General features: G+C 30.7%; 2 protein-coding genes across 3 annotated transcripts; one reads left to right on the top strand and one right to left on the bottom strand.

The window, feature by feature from the left end:
• The first annotated feature begins 4,315 nt into the window (after positions 1 to 4,315).
• On the top strand, positions 4,316 to 4,888 carry LOC117925368. The gene has a single exon (XM_034844368.1). It carries the CDS (start codon positions 4,316 to 4,318, stop codon positions 4,886 to 4,888), a length of 573 nt encoding a protein of 190 aa, XP_034700259.1.
• A 291-nt stretch (positions 4,889 to 5,179) lies between these two features.
• On the bottom strand, positions 5,180 to 16,272 carry LOC117925151 (oxysterol-binding protein-related protein 4B). 2 transcript variants are annotated; one of them, XM_034844046.1, is made up of 7 exons: positions 16,136 to 16,272; positions 10,154 to 10,297; positions 9,146 to 9,391; positions 8,726 to 8,822; positions 6,251 to 6,542; positions 5,868 to 5,970; positions 5,180 to 5,524 (listed from the first exon to the last, which is right to left on the bottom strand). In XM_034844046.1, exons 1-7 carry the CDS (start codon positions 16,172 to 16,174, stop codon positions 5,270 to 5,272), a joined length of 1,176 nt encoding a protein of 391 aa, XP_034699937.1. In that variant the 5' UTR covers positions 16,175 to 16,272; the 3' UTR covers positions 5,180 to 5,269. The 2 variants fall into 2 exon arrangements, with proteins under 2 accessions (XP_034699937.1, XP_034699938.1); XM_034844047.1 differs by lacking the exon at positions 16,136 to 16,272 and adding an exon at positions 10,999 to 11,109.
• Positions 16,273 to 18,016: the final 1,744 nt, after the last annotated feature.

Genomic DNA, 18,016 nt, shown 5'->3' with positions numbered 1-18,016 from the left:
ACTTGCAACAATCAATAAGCATAATTAGACAAAAGAAGATTTAGGTTACATTTGGTTCCCCAAAAATTTGAGGGAAAAAAATAAAGAGAAAAAGTGAAAATGGAAGAAAAAGTGAAGGAAAATAAAAAATAAATTCAAAACCAATAAATTATTTTTGTATGTTTCTTTAAACTAATTTTACTTTTTTTTTATTATTATATGAAGATTAAATAATTTTAAAATGCATAAATTTTTAACCAATTTTAATTATATTGTTTTTTTTTTTTTTTCATAATGAAACCAAATATAAAAAAAACCATTTTTCTTAACATTTTTTTCTTTCCTTGTCGAGAATCAAACATGACCTTAATTATTGATTCCTATTATTAAATACTATAACAAAACTAGCATGGAAACTTTAATACAATAAATTTAATTAAAAAATAAGTGGCATTTGATTTTCCAATAAACATTGGGAAAAGTATTCTTATGTTGTAAAAAACAAAACCTCTTTTGTTTAGAAGGCTTGGGTTTGGCTTGAAGATTATTCATTTTTTTTAATATTTTATATATTCTTTTTCTAAGTTATGTTTTTCAAGTTAATTACACCATTCTCAATTGAATATGTCATCTTCAAGAGGCATTTTCAGTTGTGGCAAATATTGTTATAGATTCTTCAATAGTTTCGCAAGTACCTTTTGAAAGAATTTTTTGTAATTAGTTGTAAAAATTAAAAAATAAAAATAAAAACCCATAATAACCAAGCATCTCATAGCGAAATTGAGAAATCATTTTTGTAAAAAACATTTTCATTTTTGAAAACAAAAGGAATAAATAAATACATTTTCAGTTTGTTTTCAAATGTAAAATTACTTGCATTTTTAAAAAAATGAATTCAACCTTTTAGGCTATGTTTGGTTTCCAAAAAAGTACTAAAGAAAGAAAAAAAAAATGTTAGGAAAAATGGTTTTCTTGTGTTTGGTTTCATCATTAAAAAAAAAAAATTTAAATCATAAAGAAAATCAAATATAATTAAAATTTGTCAAAATTTTATATATTTTTAAATTATTTACTTTATAAAATAAAGGGAAATAAGTAGAATTAATTTGAAGAAGCGTGTAAAAATAATCTATTAAGTTTAAACCTATTTATTTTTTCTTTCCTCTTATTTTTTTTCTCATATTTTCTCTTAAATTTTTCGAGAACCAAACATATCCTTAATGTTTTTTTGAATGATTTACTTTCAAGATATTTTTCTGAATTTATTTATTATTCATTATCTTTGTTGTAAAAAAATGTCATTTCTACCACCGGCACTCCTAAAATGCTCAAAATCCTTCTCTATTTCCATAGGAAAAATAATTTAAAGAAGATATCTCCACATCTTCTTCCACATGAGTTATTGAGAAAAAATTTCCCAATAACATTCAAAGAAATTAAACTTGAAACAGATTGTTAAAAGACATAAGACAATACAAGTTTATGGAAATTAAAACAAAACATGCTAGACAATATGAATGTAAAAGTACTAATCACTTACTCTCCCATATACTTTAACCAAAAAAGAATTATGTTATATTTGGTTCCAAAAAATTTAAGAGAAAATGTGAGGAGAAGAAAATAGAGAGGCAAAGTGAAAGGAAAAAAAATAAAGAAAAATAATAAATAGTTTCAAAACCAATAAATTAATTTACATATTTCTTCAAACTCGTTTCACTTATTTCCCTCCATTACATAAAGATTAGATAATTTTAAAAGGTATAAATTTTTTAATTAATTTTAATTATATTTGATTTTCTTCCGTATTTTTTTTATTATAAAACCAAATATGAGAAAATTATTTTTCTTAATATTTTTTATTCTTTTCTTAATACTTTCATGAAACCAATAATAGTCTTAGGTAATAGGAAAAAGATACTAAGTTGCTTGAGTTTCTCCACCGTTAGGTTTTTGCCTTTTTACCTTCAATAATCTTTTAATTAACTTCTTCAAATTTGGTAGTTATTTTATCCCGTCTATAAGGTTTATTTTAAAAATAAATAATATCATTTTCCATATACTATAATCCTTGTTCAGACTTTTCCACTCATTCATAATCAACCTTATTTTGAATGACTTTAATTTAGTGAATTCACCGTCAAGTCAATCAACCTTGTCCAAGTTGCCCCCACCACAAGAATTAAACAAAGAGAAAAGACTTTTAGGGTACATAGGTTTTCTTTTCCATTTTTCAAAAAGAAAATTATTAAATTTTAGACCATTGTTGAAGTACACTTGACGGATATAATTACTAAAATGCCAATTCTAAATTTGTAAACCGATATAAATAACGTCCATATGAATTCATATATAGAACTATTTTCGAATGCGACATAATATAGCTTCAATATTAGTAGAATGATTAAGAGTATGTTTGACAATGATTTAAAAAAAATTCTAACATTAGAATCTGTTTGACAGTAATTTTAAAAAGTGTTTCTAATACTTGAAAATGAGAGGTTTTTTTTCTTTTATAATTGAAAAATAAGTATTAATCATTTTTACAACTTATAACTAAAATAATATGATTAACCCTATTGAATGTAGCCTAATCAATTTGATAAAAAACCTTCGACCAATTCAATGATGAAGCGTGGGATCAAACATTTTCATTAGTAACCTTAACACGGCATATCAAAATCGATATGACATGAGAGCGGCTTTTCAACGTTGGAAGTAAAGGATTCTTTTCATGGTCCTTGGTGGGGTGAAAAGGATGTATACTTGTAATTATGTGAGACCAATTCAAAGATTGTGAACACTTGAGAAAATTTTGGAATATTGTTTTGAAGTGCAAGTCGGGGTTAAGACCGTGGACAATGGGCGGGCAACTTCACGTTATTATTTTAGAGCCATGGGCTCCACCACCATCCTCATCCGCAGGCACCACCTCTCCTCTTACCACGGTCATGGGCCCTGATTCAGTCAAATCAGACCAAGTGCAAATCCCATATTCCAGCTAATACTTTTGACCGGTCATTTTGAAGTCGGTAGTAATTTTCTTTTAAGGAAAATTTCAAAATATAATTTCAATCATTAAAAATATAAATATAAAATTATCAAAGTATCAACTTCTCTTAATTATATAAATGTGTTTAAAACCGTGAGCACCCTTTAAACTCAAAACATACAATATTATATATTTAGATATGGATCGTTACAAATGATAATTAAAACCAATCATCGATCCTAATGTAAGGGTTTATTTAACTCTCAACTCTGATGGGGGTTTGTTTGATCACATAATATCATAAAGTTTCTAGCATTGCTATATAAGTATGAATTAATGCGACTACTCTTAACTATGTAGACGCTAAGGACCCCTCTGAGTTAGGGCAAACAATATATTTATAATAAAAAAAGTACGGTAAATATTTTCAAAAAAAATGAGCATAGTTTTAACATGTTTTTGCTAATTTATTCCTCATTAATTTCCTCTTATATGCATAAAGGATGATTTCCGACATATATAAAAAATTTAAGTAATTTTTATTATATATTATTGTTTAACATTTTGTAAGATAAATGAAACAAAAAAAATATAAGACTATGTTTGGTTCTCACAAAATTTGATAGAAAATACAAAGGAAAGAAAATATAGATAAAAATTAAAATAAATAAATAAATAATAAATTTAAAATTCATAAATTATTTTGATATATTACTTTAAACCTTTTTCATTTATTTAAACCTTTTATATAAAGATTAAATAATTTAAAAATATAGAAACTTCTTAATAATTTTAATTATATTTTGACTTTCTTTTCTATCTTCTATAACAAAATCAAATACAAGAAAATTATTTTTCTTAACATTTTTTTTATCTTTTCCTATTACTTTTCGAAACCAAACCTAGCTCAAGTTTATTCTTTTTTCTTCCCCACTTTTTTAGACTTTTACTAGCTACAAATGGTGAGAGTTGTGGGAGGAATAGATGTTGTCAGGAGCAACCCAAGAAAATGGTCTAAAATTAAATGTGTATTTAACATTGATTCTAGTGTTTTTAAGTCTTTTTAATATTTTAAAATATTTATTTTTTAAATATTAAAAATATTAAAAACACTTTCATGATTATAATTATTGCCCAACAGACTCTTTAAGTATCAGGTGAAAACAAAGGAGTTGGCAAGCAAACAGAAAAAGAAGACCTCCTTTTTAGTCAATAGGATAGGATAGAGACACGAGACATTTCTTGAGAATCCAATCACATTATATACAAATTCTACATCTTCCTCACCACCTCTCACCCTCCACACAAAGACTTGTCTCTGAGAGACTGAGAAACTGAGAGAGAGAGATGGGTTGTGGATTTTCATGCAGATCGTCTTCTACCTTCAGCAACATCCGTGTGGTTCACCTCAATGGCTATGTCGAAGAATTCGATCCTCCCGTGACCGTCAGCCAAGTCACAGGCAAGCCACCACTGCACTTTGTATGCACCCCAGCGCAGCTTATTTCAGTAGGTTCCAAGCCATTGAAGCCCGATACTCAGCTCGAGCCGGGCCATGTCTACTTCCTACTACCATTCTCAATGTTCCATTCCGAGGTCTCTCCTATGGACTTGACCTCTATAGCGAGGAAACTTACAGCAATTGCCAAAAGTGCACGGTGTGAGGCCAAGTCCCCTGGACCTGGTTTCTCAGCCAGCCCCATGAGAACTGCTTCTTCACCGGCCAGAAATCCGAGTCCTAACCACTTTTCGGATCAGGACATGAGGGTGGAAATGGCGGCTGGTGATGGAGTATATGGTGGGCGAAGGTCTTGTAAATCTCGATCATGGAAGCCCCTTTTGGACCCCATCAGGGAAAGATCGTTCAATCGGAGAAGTGAATCTGATTTGCAGAAGGAGCATTCAGAGATGGGGAAGTAGCTTGATTTCATGCGGGCTATGTTCTTGTACAAAAACCAACCTGTCTGGCAATAATTTTTACAAGGAAAGCTATGAGGCTTTGCCGAGTTGTAATAGGTGATCTGTTGACTTGAAATGAGATTTGATGGTGGTTGTGCTTTCTGTATGTTACCGTCATTTTTTTTCCAGGAATCTGCCGTAGTAATTCTCAAATTCTGCCGATTTTCCTCATGATTATCATCTTTTGTAGATTAGTTTAGTCCAGTAATACAAAAATGAGATATAATTTACACTTGTGGTTCACAGACAGGGAGGTATATAACTTGTAGCCTTTAAATTTCCATAAGTGAAGGTCTAAATCAGGTTTAGATCAGCAACTAGCCTGCTAATGAGAGAAACATATCAAAGAGGGAGAGCAATGGGAGCTGGTGGCACCAAGTCTTGAATAGGTAAGCAGTCCCAACCACCTTCCTTGCCGCTAAATAACTTAAAATGCTTAGGAACCCAAGTTTCTCCTCTTGACTTTCTTTCTCTCAACCCTTCCCTCTCCTTTTCTTCAATGGCTGTCTTGGCTGCTTTTGCTTTCTCCCAATCCTTGTTCATGATGCCTTGGCTCACCTCACCCCACACCACAGCTGATTCACTCGGCCAAACTCCCTGATGCAAAAGAGGTAAAAATCAGAAAGTTACAAGCAAACGTTGTTTACATTGTACTACCAACAGGACAATCCACTCATATCCCATAACTGAGCCCGAGCTGAACGAGGTCTAGACATTCACTGAAAAACCAACCATCTAGATCTCTCCATTGAGAATGCATGACCCACATGGTGGGAGCCCAGTCAAAGAGAATCTATGTCAACCTCATGACTGCATTCTTGTAAAACAATGGAGGACCTCCACATACGATCACTTGTGTCAGTGATACGAGAAACCATTTTTCCTAAGTACTCAACATGACATGAGCAAAATACTGGAGCGCTGAGTTAGAATTTGATACCTTTGGATCCTTAACAGTCGGGGTTTTCAGTCCTGAAAGCATTTCTTTTGCATTGTATATGATTGAAAGTTTCCCATTATTGATGTCCTTCATTGAAACAGTCCTGCATATTGATATTAAAGGGAAAAAAACTGTCAATCTTAACTTGTGGGAATCATGTCTAGGAAATATAATGAACACCTTTTTTTTAATGCATTTACTACTCAAAGATAACACTGGCAATAATAAATTTGTTAAAGGAAAAACATTTCTGTAGAGTTCTCTCTTATGGTTAAAATTTGAGAAACATGAGCCCCCTTTCCAGTTAAAGCCCGAGGGTACTAATACCACTGCAAAATTAGAGAAAGCTTTTATACTTGAACTGTACCCAGTAAGCGAAATACCTATCCCAGTGGCCATCAATCTCATATATTGTCTTCGAAGATGACGACTCAAAAATCTTTCCTTTAATAGATCTGTAATTTGATCTGCGACCTAGAAAAGAACTGCCTCTGTAACATAGCTCAGCTTCAAGGCCAGTTTCTCGACAACGGATTCTGACAGTACCAACCCAATCAGCACTGGACACTGGAAGAAACCTGATCAAGAGCCTTGGAGAGTTCATTTCATAATTTTCTCCTAGCTTCAGGAGCCTCAGCTGCCTATTCCCATGTACCTCGGCTTCAACTGAAGCACCTACAACATCAAATTTTAGGAAAACAAATGTGTAAATGGAATTAAAAATACTTAATAAAAAGTCTGCCTTATTTTTGTTAAACTTCTCAGTATACAAATTTTGCCAGTGGCTTGCTATTCTAAAACAATAAAACATAAAACAGAGAGAATTTGTCTCTGCAATCCATAAAAACTAACACAGATTAACATTTTGGTTGTGAACAGTGAATCAATATAACATCAGAGGACCAATGACCAATATTCAGTGTCACAATCGTTATAATTACTGTCACACTGTTCATTAAATTCGCAACAATTTATTATGAGTATAGTAATTGTTATCAGAATAGTTTCAAAACCTTAAAAAGAACTAACGTGACAAATGACAGATGCTAGAAGGTTAATACCAACATTTTTGTGGTTCTGAAAGAAGTTTTACCTCAAATTGGTTAAAGTAACAAAATGTTGGAGTCATTCAATAAATCCAAGCTAAAATCTGAATCTTGATGCCTACCAAGTTAATGGGCTCCTGTAACATTGTTTCCTCCATTTTTCTCAAGCTTTGTGCAAAAGTAGGATCACTCACTGAATTTAAATAATCTGCCTCATTCTTCAGAGTTCAAGATTTCCTGCATTGGACCTTCATGCAAATTATTCTTAATTTGAAGAGCCTAGACACTAGCTTACTTTTCAGTTGATTGCGATTCTCCAAGCTTAGTAGTATAAGTACTCTCAGTCCTAATAGCACATTTAGGCAAAGGGGGCCAATGGTATTTGAAAGACGGCAGGGGCAAAACAGGGGAGGGGCTTGAGAAGCTATTAGTAAGGGTTGTGATGCTTTCTATGATCAAACTAATATTCCTGTGGACAAAGGTCATAGGGTGAAATTTAAAATGAAATCTGGTGTGAGGAAAGTGCTCTTAAATATTGCTCCTTGGATTTGTTTGCCTTGGCAATTTATCAAGAAGCTCTGATTGCTGATGTATAATGTGTAGATAGAGGAAGTATAGGAACTTGAGATCTATCAGATTTTATCATCATTCAAAGCTTGAGCAAGTGGAGAGTTTGACGGTCTTATATCTATAGGTGTACCACAAGAATGAATGGTAAAGATGCCTTAGCTTGGAAGAGCTCTGAAATGGTTCCCTTTTTTGTTCAAGTCATTTTCCAAGGGCCTTCACCCCCTCTACGTCACCATACCATGTTCTTATGCACCTCCTTAGGAGGGCCTCTTTCTGTGGAAAGGTCTTTTGTGTGAGAATCTTTATGGGGGGAGCTATCAGCGTTTAACTTCATTTTTCACAGGCTATAGGTTCACTTAGATTGGGGATTTTGTCTTCTCAGGATGTCATCAGGGGATGGGATTGGCCTAAGGCCTTTTCCCATGGCCTTGGCTTTGGGATCTTTTTTCTCTTCTTTAGCTTTTTAGGGTTTTTTTTATATACCCCCCTCCATAGCACATTTTATACATATTGCTTCTGCTTATCAAGAATGAGAGAATTCCCCCTTCAAGCAGAACTAAAAGCTTAACAGATCCTCTCCAAATGCCCTCTAGAACCTCCTCACTATGGATTCCACCTCACTTCAAATGGTGAAAACATTCCTAGGATCTTGGTTTTCAAAAAGGCTGTCTTCGTAGGAGAAAAACAAAGTAATAGAGAGAAAGAAAAATGCAAAAGCGATAAGAAAAAGATGTTAAAAGACACCCCATCTAGTTCAACCTTTGTGGAGTATATATGAATTCTTACCAGCCAAAACTATTCAAATGCTAGGTCCTGGAAGGATTTCGTATCTTAAACCATGTGTATCATCTCACCAAGCAGACAATTTTTCTCTTGCACTCAATGGGCTTCAAACAATCAGGACAGTGAAAAAGCATCTGCTGTAAGAAATAAAAAGGAAATCTCTAATTGGGATTGGGCTGGAGTGTGTCGTTTATATAACAGAAACAAGGAAGGAATCTACAAGAACTCATACAACCTACAATTCTCATTATAGCCTACTACACTGAAAATATGAATGAGGAAGGATCCAAGAAACTGATACTAGGATTTGATAATAAAGGATCAATAAGAAGTGTGCAGCTCGGCTTAATTCGTTCATGAGCATGAATGGCGTCTATGGATTTAGAATGAACAATAGTAATTTTGGCCTATCACAATTTCCATGTTAAGATGAATGTTCTCGAGTTATAGTGAAGGTACCATAGAATTTGGGAACAGGATATTGGCACCATATCATTTCAATATTTTCCTTCTCATCAGTTGCATGAAGGGCAGATACCGGTGGGTGATGCGATACCTGCAAAGATGAAGCATAAGAGCACATTCACCTTAAGGAGCAGCCCATAACAACTTTACACAGGCCTAGTTTAAAACTAGTTGCGGTTCAGTTTGAATCAAGCTCAATCTTTTGAGTGAGGTTTCCTACAGTTGCATGTTGTTCATTTTAAATTCACCAAAAAAGCTCTGTTTTATGTTTTTATTCTTCTTGTTTTTGGCCCTTTGTTTCGAGTAAAACCACTAAAACAAAGTTATCTGTTCTTGAAGTGCATAAAACATGTTTTTAGAAGTGCCAAAGGAGCAAAACATTGAATATAAGGCACAAAACATTAAAGAAACTACCTGTTCAAGTAGGACATTGAGAGTTCCCTTTGAAACATGGTGAGTCTCTCCAAGAATGGGATTGAAAGGAGCAACACCGAATATCAGAGGCCGTGTGGTAGATATGCTCCAAGCCACAACTGATGCAAATCTTTCAAGAGAGCTCTCTGCCTTACTGCACCTACTTAGCATATCATTCCCAACACAATACACTGTTTCGCCATAACACTGAAGTTGAGACTTGGGCATGTTGAAGAGAGGGGGCAGCTGAACTTGCAGAAAGAACACAACATAGCGTTACCATTCATTCATCATCATCATCATCAACTTCGACTGTCATGCCACACTGACAACATTAACATTAATATTGAAACATTGTACTCAATGAACAAAGCCATGTTAGACATCAAATTCGCCATCTACCATTAAAAGGTCTAAAAGAGTCATCCACAACCTCCATAGACCACTGATATCAGAAGACAGAAATTAATACCAAAGGTTCTACTGCATAAGAGCATTAAAATGCCTAAAAGTTTGCAGAAATTTACATCACTATATCTTCCATATCCAGTATAGAAATGCAGAAGGAAGCATTTGGGAGATGGGCCACATGGGAAAGACAAATTATATGGGGCAATCAACAAGACAAGATGATATATCACCCCAGCATGCATGGTCAAAATTATTAAGCTTTAAAAGAACATTTCCCTTTCCTTCCCTTCTAAGTCTAAAAAAAAATTATGAAGCTTCAAAAAGAAGTTTCACTTCTTTGGAAGATAAGTCTCACAAGTCAAGGATGCTTCCATAATACCATAATTGTTCTTCCACAATTTTTTATTATATATATATATATATATATATATATATATATATATATATATATTTTATATATATATATTTTATTTTTTATTTTTTTTGCATTTTTTTCACATGTGAATGGCATTTTTCATGTTTTGGAGGTTGTGGAATTCGTACATTAAAAGAATCAAATTATTATTAAATAAATAAATGAGAGAAGGGCGCACGTGCCTGGAAGCGGGTGAGATCAGATCCGGGCCGTACAGTCTTGAAGAGACTGACAATCCGTCGGATCAGGTTCGGCGCTCTGTAAGTGACGTCCGATTCTCCATCCAACGACATTGGCGCCGTCAGGAGTATCGTCTCTCCGCTGACCTGCGCCTCAGCGTAACATATACCCAACATTTAGTAGCCAACACTCAACATGCACGTGAGCAACACGCTTCTATCATTACAAGTCACATTCCATTTCCCAAGACAAAATATACTCAATTTTTTCCTTTAATTTCATCTATAATATTAAAAAAATTATTCAAAAATAATTTTATTTAAATTCATTAAATAAAATTTTAAAAATGGCCAATTTTATTCGGCCTATCGTCTTCCATTTCCGACTAAATACATCTACCCTCCATAAATTTAAAATCTTATCAAATATTTTTTCTATCATTTTTATTTACCTTCTATATCATTAAATTAATTATAATAACAAATAATAAATCATTTCCTAATTTATATTAATAATATCAATTATCATATTTTAGGAATATGATAGGAGGAGTACACATCAGAAAATATTGTAAGAACATAGTATGCTTGAAAACTAAAATACGGTAGTTGTGGCCTATAGGCGGCAGCACATAATATCTAATTCCAGAGTGGGCAGAGAGGGACAGAGAGAAAGAGAGAGAGAGATTCCAAACACAAAATAATAATAAATAAATCAAACAATCATTGAAACATGATCATCGGAAAACCACTTCAGTGGCCTCAGAAAACCACCCACTTACCAAACCAAACAAGCAGTTTCCCGAGAAAAGGAAAGAAAGAGAGAGAAAAAGGAAAAGAAAGAGTACCATTTTTAAGAGATGGGTGTTGCTCTGAAGACAAGGGCTTCACTGTAGGGACAGAGAGAAGTGGGAAAGCAGAAAGAGAGAGAGAGAGAGAGGGAGAGAAAGGGGCTTTGAATGGGGGTTTTGGCTTTGTGGAGAGTGAAAGGCTCATTTCTCATTCATATATGACCATATACATATATATATATATATATATATATATACACAGAGAAAGACAGAGAGGGAGAGCCACATGGATACCATTTGTCGTCAAATCTGAAACGGTTTTGGAGAAGGAAAATATGGAAATAGATGGTGCTGTTAAATGGGTTTTCTTTTTATGGGACAAAAGCAAGTGAGTGGGGAAATTGGTTAATGGGCCAACCTTGAATTTGGTGTCACATTGGCCTTGATGTCAGGAGGGAATTCGGAATCTTTTTTTTTTTTGTACTCATCTTATTCTAGTGTTTTTCTTATTAAAAATAGAAATTATGTCACCAACTCATGTTTGGTAACCTTTGTTTATTTGGACTTGTCATGCCATTTGGGATCATGATTGGGCGCCAAAATTTTCTAAAATGGTCGTTTTAGAGTACAATAAGGTATTTTACTTTTGTGGATTCTTTGATTTTAAAATAAATAAATAAATAATTATAAATGAATCTTCCAAAACTCCCTTTACATCCCCTATTTACACATCCACATGAAAATTAAAGACTAGCACATCCAAAACACTTCTCCCCCATTATTCTCTCCCAAAATTCATCTTCTTGTAACTTATTTTTTCCCTACCAACCCTAGTTGAAAGACTTGTTATATAAATAGTTGAGAAACAATTAAAAAAAATGTAGATGTGATTTATAAATAAGAAATCGTGAAATGTTTCAATGTAAATAGAGGGAAAAAAAACTTGAAATTCATGGTGTTCAATATTTGAATGTTAGACGTCGGACACCTTTAAGAGTGTCCGGAAGTATAGGGTTGGATGCCCTTAAGAGCGTCTGAAGGTATATGGTTGGGACAACTATAAAATGTTCGACCCTAAAACTCATAAAAATAATCATAAAACCTCTACTTCTAACCTAAAAAAACTGTGATAAGAAATTTTTAAAAATGTATAAAAAAGATACTTGTACACTTGTAACATCGTTAGATATGATTATTCTTTATCCATTGATGAAAGGCATAACTCTTTTGTTAAATTTTATTTAAGATTAAGGAGAAATTAAAAGAGAAGAAATGAACGAAGAATGAGAGGGAAATAAATGTATTTTTGTGTTGAAAAACATTTTAAGAATTTCAATAAGGGGTATCTATATATTAAAATTATTTATCAATCTTTCATCATTTTCTCCGATATTTTCAAAATCAAATCAAATATTGAATCAAAAAGTTATCGATTTACAAATCACTAGTCAGATCAATTGTTGAATAGCAATCAAACAAGTGACGTCATAAATATAAAATTTATATTTTAATACAATTAAAAATAATTATAAAAAATTAATATATATATATATATATATATATATATATATATATATATATATATATATATATATATATTTGATATATCAAATTAAATGTATTAATATATTAAATTTTATTAAATAGAACATATATGAGGATATATTTAAGATGAAAAGAAAATTATAATATTATATTTAATTTCATATATATGTATTTTTATTTTTAAAATTTTTAAAATTATTATATTAATTAATTTATATTATTTTTATATCTATAATTAATAATTATTATACAAATAATGGTATATATAAATATTTATATTTGTTTAAATATTTTATATGATAAAAATTTAAAGTAGGAGTATATATATATATATATATATACATTTCATATTATTAACCATATAATTGTGTAACTTGGTCTTCTATGTTCATTTTGTAAACCACATGTCCCAAGTCAGAATTATACAGAGCTTCACACCATAAGAGGAAGTACATAGGTTTGGAAGGAAGGGACAGAATTCTACAAAGCTTGGAAGGAAGGAACAAAATTCTACAAAACATTTATGTAGTATTTATACTTTCACACCGTAAGAGGAAGTACATGGGCTTGGAAAAAAGGGACATGGGCTAGAATAATGGGTAGCCCAATCAGAATTTTGGTCAAACCATGATTCATCGGTTCATCTAGTTCAATGGTTCACCCTTTGTCCGGTCCATTTCACTAGACTGAATCGAAAAAGCTATTTGGCCTAGTTTTCTCTTGTATTATGAGGAGATAGTCAAAAAGATTTTATATGACCTTTCTTGTTACAATTTCTAGTTATAGGGTGACAAAGGAACTCCTAAAACCCGACTTGCCGATAACGCCTCATGGTGCGACAAGGTCCAGGCACGATAGGGCTCTCACCCTCTCCAACGCCCCCTTCCAAGGGACTTGGGCCCAGCCCACCGTTGAAAACACTTCTCCACACTACAATTCGGTAGAAGTGGCTAAAGAAGTTGGAGGAAGAAGGTAGTTAGGCAATTATATGCACTAGGGTACATTAGTATTATGAGAATTGCCAAATATTTCAATTTTTATAATTTTAAAAATTTATCTTTTTAAAATAATCAAAACCAATAAATTATAATTTAAATGGTACAGAATCCCAAAACATCACACGTGATTCTACATGATAGGCTAAGAAAAACTTCCTAACTCAATTCCTTATAGTAAAAGAAAAATGATTTCTTATTTGACTTTTGATTGTATTGTTGATGCTCTCAATGTACATTACTTAACCAACTTAATCTTAACTTACAAGTCAACTTAATTTATGATCAAGTTGAAATGTTGGCATTTTTCACAAGTTCAATTAATTAAGGTTATCTTAATTTACAAGTTAACTAAAGATTTATGGTTGGTATTTTCCACAAATTCCATTAATTAAGTTTTACTTTTACCAATGCATCCAAAATCAATTTATTTATGCACTCAAAATTGTTAAAAAAATAAAAAATATTTATATATTGGGTTTGGTTTCTAGAAAGTATTAAGAAAAAAAAATGCCAAGAATTTTTTTTTTCATTTTTAATTTCATCATAAAAAATACAGATGAAAATAAAATAAAATTAAATTAAAAATTATAAAAAATGTACATATTTATAAATTATTTAATTTTTATATAATAGGGAAATAATGAGTGCAAAAAATCATATAAAAATAATTTATTGAGTTTAAATTTATTTTTTATTTTTCTTCACTTTTTCTTTCCTTTTATTTTCTCTCTCTATTTTCTTTTCCTCAAAATTTTTGGGAACTAAACATAACCTAAATATTGGTATATAGGGAAAAAATTTGCAGTAAGCTTGTTAATAATTTTTTTACAATATTTTTTTCCTTTTTTCTTAGATTTTTAATTTATCATTTTTACCCAAACAAATTTGACTAAATAGAATTTTTTATTTTTTTAAATCTTAAATCTTAAAGAAACCCAATTTAAAACTGAAGTTAAAAAAAAACAAAACTATTCCTAATTCCATTTCTTACTTATTTCCTTCTTTTAATTTTAATTATTTTAAAAAAATGAAGTAGGGGGTTTGAGAGTGAAGAGGAGGGCAAAACAATAATTTCAAATACTTTTAATTAGAATAAAAAGGTAAAATTGATTATATTTACAACTCTCCTAAGCAAGAAGATATATTTGTTCCTATTAGAAAACTTATTTTAAGAAATTTTAAAATTATTAAATTCTAGAGCTATCTTCATATCCTTTATGAGTAGGTTTGTTGGGAATTTACATTATTGCCATGGGTAAGTGAGGTGGTGAGGAAATAATAAGGTCTCCACAAATAAATTTGGTGGATGAGAATGTAATTTTCATCCCTAAAATGACATGAGGTAGGGAAAATTATTTGATTTCTATTTGATATTAGATTTGAGTTGAGGAAAATTACATAAATTATAATTATTTTTATGCCAATTCATATAATTGAATAGGTACATAACAAACAAACGAGTCATGTCCATGTCATATCGTGACAAGACACGATTCATGGTCGTCCCTAATTTAATTTTTATATAATATAAAAGAAGTAAAAGCATAAGTATTTCTGGTTTATTTCTATTTAATCAGAATTTATATTTAAGAATTGTAGAGTTTTACCATTTCTAAAAAAATTAAGAAAAAAATATGTGAAAAAAATGAAAAGTAATGAAAAAAATATTAAAATTAATTAAAAAGTTATAAATTTTCAAATTATAAAATAAATGAGTTGAGATTAGAGAAGAATATAAAACTAATTTATTAATAATTTTGTTTTATTTTATTTTATTGCCTCGTACCTTTCGTAAAAGTTTCTAAAAACCAAACAAATGATGGAATTATTTTTACATGTTTTTTAAAACTAATTTTTATATAAAGATTAATACAGTATTGGACGATATGCACGTCTATCCTACCACACCTCTCATATTTTGAAATCGATCATGTTGAGACATTCTGAAACATCGAATGATTCAAATACCAATGTTTGAACAATATTTTCGTGATTTAAAAGATTTTGGAAATAGATCATATGGGACACAGTTATTACTAAGAAATGGAAAATTTTGAGTTAAAATAAGTAATATAATTCTGATATAAAGATGATGTGTTGACCATAAATTTATTTTATATTTTTTTTCTTTCTATTTTATTTTTCTTGTATTTTACTTCAAATTTCTAAAACACCAAACATAATTTAAATAATTGAAACTACATAATAAATAATTTTTTTTTAGTATTTTTTTTTTTCTTTATTCAATCATTTTCACGTCCATGCGATAAAAGAAAATACTAGGCTCTAAAGTTGACACACTGCATGCTGAAAATATCGTAATCTCAGACAACCTCTTACCCACTTTTGGATGCTAATAAATGTTTAATTATAAAAAATAAATAAATAAAAAAACAAAGATTCTTGATCAACACAAGAAACAAGGAAAACGATCAAACTGGGGAGTAAAGTTAAAAGCAAGAATATTTTTAGAATTTTTCTTTGTACTTGAAGCATGTAAGGTGGAGATGGAGCATAGGATGAAATCAAAGTTAGAATTTTCCTAAATATAGTGATAATAAACCTGTGCCAAACAATCAAAAATCATACCAACCATATTGCAAACAAGTGAATTTTCCGAGAAAAAGGAAGAGAGAAAGAAAGTTAATTACCAGTTGAAGAGAGAAAATGGTCGAGAAGAGATGCTCCATCTGAAGGGAAAGGCTTCACTGGCAGTGCAGAGAGATAGAAAAAGAGGGAGAGAGAGAGAGAGAGAGAGGTTGTTTGGGTGGCTTCGTTTTGGTTGTTTGGTTTTTGTGGGGGAGGGGGAGAGAAGAGGGTGCCCCTGTTTTAAAGGGCTCGTTCTGGGAATGGTCAAAGGTTTCGTTTTCGGTGTATTAAAATGAGTTGGTGGCTAATGAATGCAAGGGGTACATATAGGCAGATTTGTCTGTGAATGATTTTAATACAGAATAAAAGTAAATTCTTAATACTTGCAGGTATTCTCTTATCGTGTTCAATAAATCTCTTAAAAGCACTATAATAAGAGCACTTTTCTAAACCATACCTCCCAATTAAACAAGGGAGAATTGTGTTTTACATCCCGATTGAATTTGAAAATTGGTTTAAGATCCTTATATCTTTTATATTTAAGCCCAAGACCTAATAGAAGAGTGAAAATTAAGTTGAAGGACATTACTTTTCAAAATTTTCTAAAATGCCCTTGGCTCTCAAAAATGATAAAAAAAAACAACGGGCTTTCCACTTCTCTCTCATTCTCTCATTCTCTCTTTCCCTTTATCTCTCTTTATTCATTTTACTTTTCTCATACATATTAATTTGTGGGACCATGTAAATTAATTTCTAGCTAAGGAAGTGTCACTATTTCCACCAATTATTTTTCCCTCCAAAAAATATTAGAAATCAATGGTTAAAAATGATTATTACTATATTTTTTAAGTAAATATTTTTTAAACACCTCATAATTTTTTTTTTAAACTTACAAAATATGTAATAAATATTTTTTAAACACCTTAAAAAATGGTATTATTCTTTTTTATCTAGGGAGAATTGTGTTTTACACCCGATTGGATTTGAAAATTAGCCCAAAATCCTTATATCTTTTATATTTAAGTCCAAGACCTAACGGAAGAGTGAAAATTAAGTTGAAGAACATTACTTTTCAAAATTTTCTTAAATGCCCTTGGCTATCAAAAATGAAAAAAAAAAAACAATGGGCTTCCCACTTCTCTCTCATTCTCTTATTCCCCATTATTCACTTTACTTTTCTCTCATATATTAATTGATGGGACCATGTAAATTAATTTCTAGGTAAGGAAGTGTCACTATTTTCACCAATTATTTTTCTCTTAAAAAATATTAGAAATCAATGGTTAAAAAGGATTATTACTACATTTTTTAAGTAAATATTTTTTAAACACCTCATAATTTTTTTTAAAACTTACAAAACATATAATAAATATTTTTTAAACACCTTAAAAAATGGTATTATTCTTTTTTATCTTTTATATATATATATATATATATATATATATATATATATATCTTTAAGGTTATAGACAATTATTTGAATATTTTCTCTATTTTATTGATAATACATAGATATTGTCTTATTATATTCTTTTGTAACATGGTCATCTTTTTTAATTGAATAATGTATTATAATTTAATAATTTGAATAATATTAAAATACCATTTTAAATATGGAATATATGTGGACTTGACCTGGTTTAAATTATTAAAACATGATGTCATCAAGTTAAGAAATTGTATCATAATTTTCTCTTCTTTCTTTTTTTTTTTCCTCATACATGATTTCACAAAAAAGGTAATACCTAAATATTGTGGTTAATTTTCCTTTATATGGGATATAAATGTACTTTAAAAAAATTGTTAAAACTAATCAAACGAAATATGCAATTACAAATTTTGGATAATGAAATTTAAAAATTCAAATTGTAACAATTTTTTAGGTGAAGGAATGTGTGGAGGAAAAGTGTCTAATCCTTAAGTGACAAGAAAAAAAAAAGTTC

The sequence above is a fragment of the Vitis riparia genome, chromosome 11, assembly GCF_004353265.1.
Source record: "Vitis riparia cultivar Riparia Gloire de Montpellier isolate 1030 chromosome 11, EGFV_Vit.rip_1.0, whole genome shotgun sequence".
Classification (NCBI taxonomy): domain Eukaryota; kingdom Viridiplantae; phylum Streptophyta; class Magnoliopsida; order Vitales; family Vitaceae; genus Vitis; species Vitis riparia.
Note: the sequence above shows the minus strand (reverse complement) of the source record. Positions and strands in the feature narration are given on the sequence as shown.

What these genes read in the sequence shown, in the direction of transcription:
- LOC117925368 (XM_034844368.1), top strand. Translation starts at nt 4,316, where the DNA reads ATGGGTTGTGGATTTTCATGCAGATCGTCTTCTACCTTCAGCAACATC.
- LOC117925151 (XM_034844046.1), bottom strand. Translation starts at nt 16,174, where the DNA reads ATGGAGCATCTCTTCTCGACCATTTTCTCTCTTCAACTG. An exon ending in TCCTGTTCCCAAATTCTATG is followed by an intron (nt 6,543 to 8,725) that starts GTACCTTCACTA and finishes TTGATGTTGTAG; the next exon opens with GTGCTTCAGTTGAAGCCGAG. An exon ending in ATTGATGGCCACTGGGATAG is followed by an intron (nt 5,971 to 6,250) that starts GTATTTCGCTTA and finishes ATCAATATGCAG; the next exon opens with GACTGTTTCAATGAAGGACA.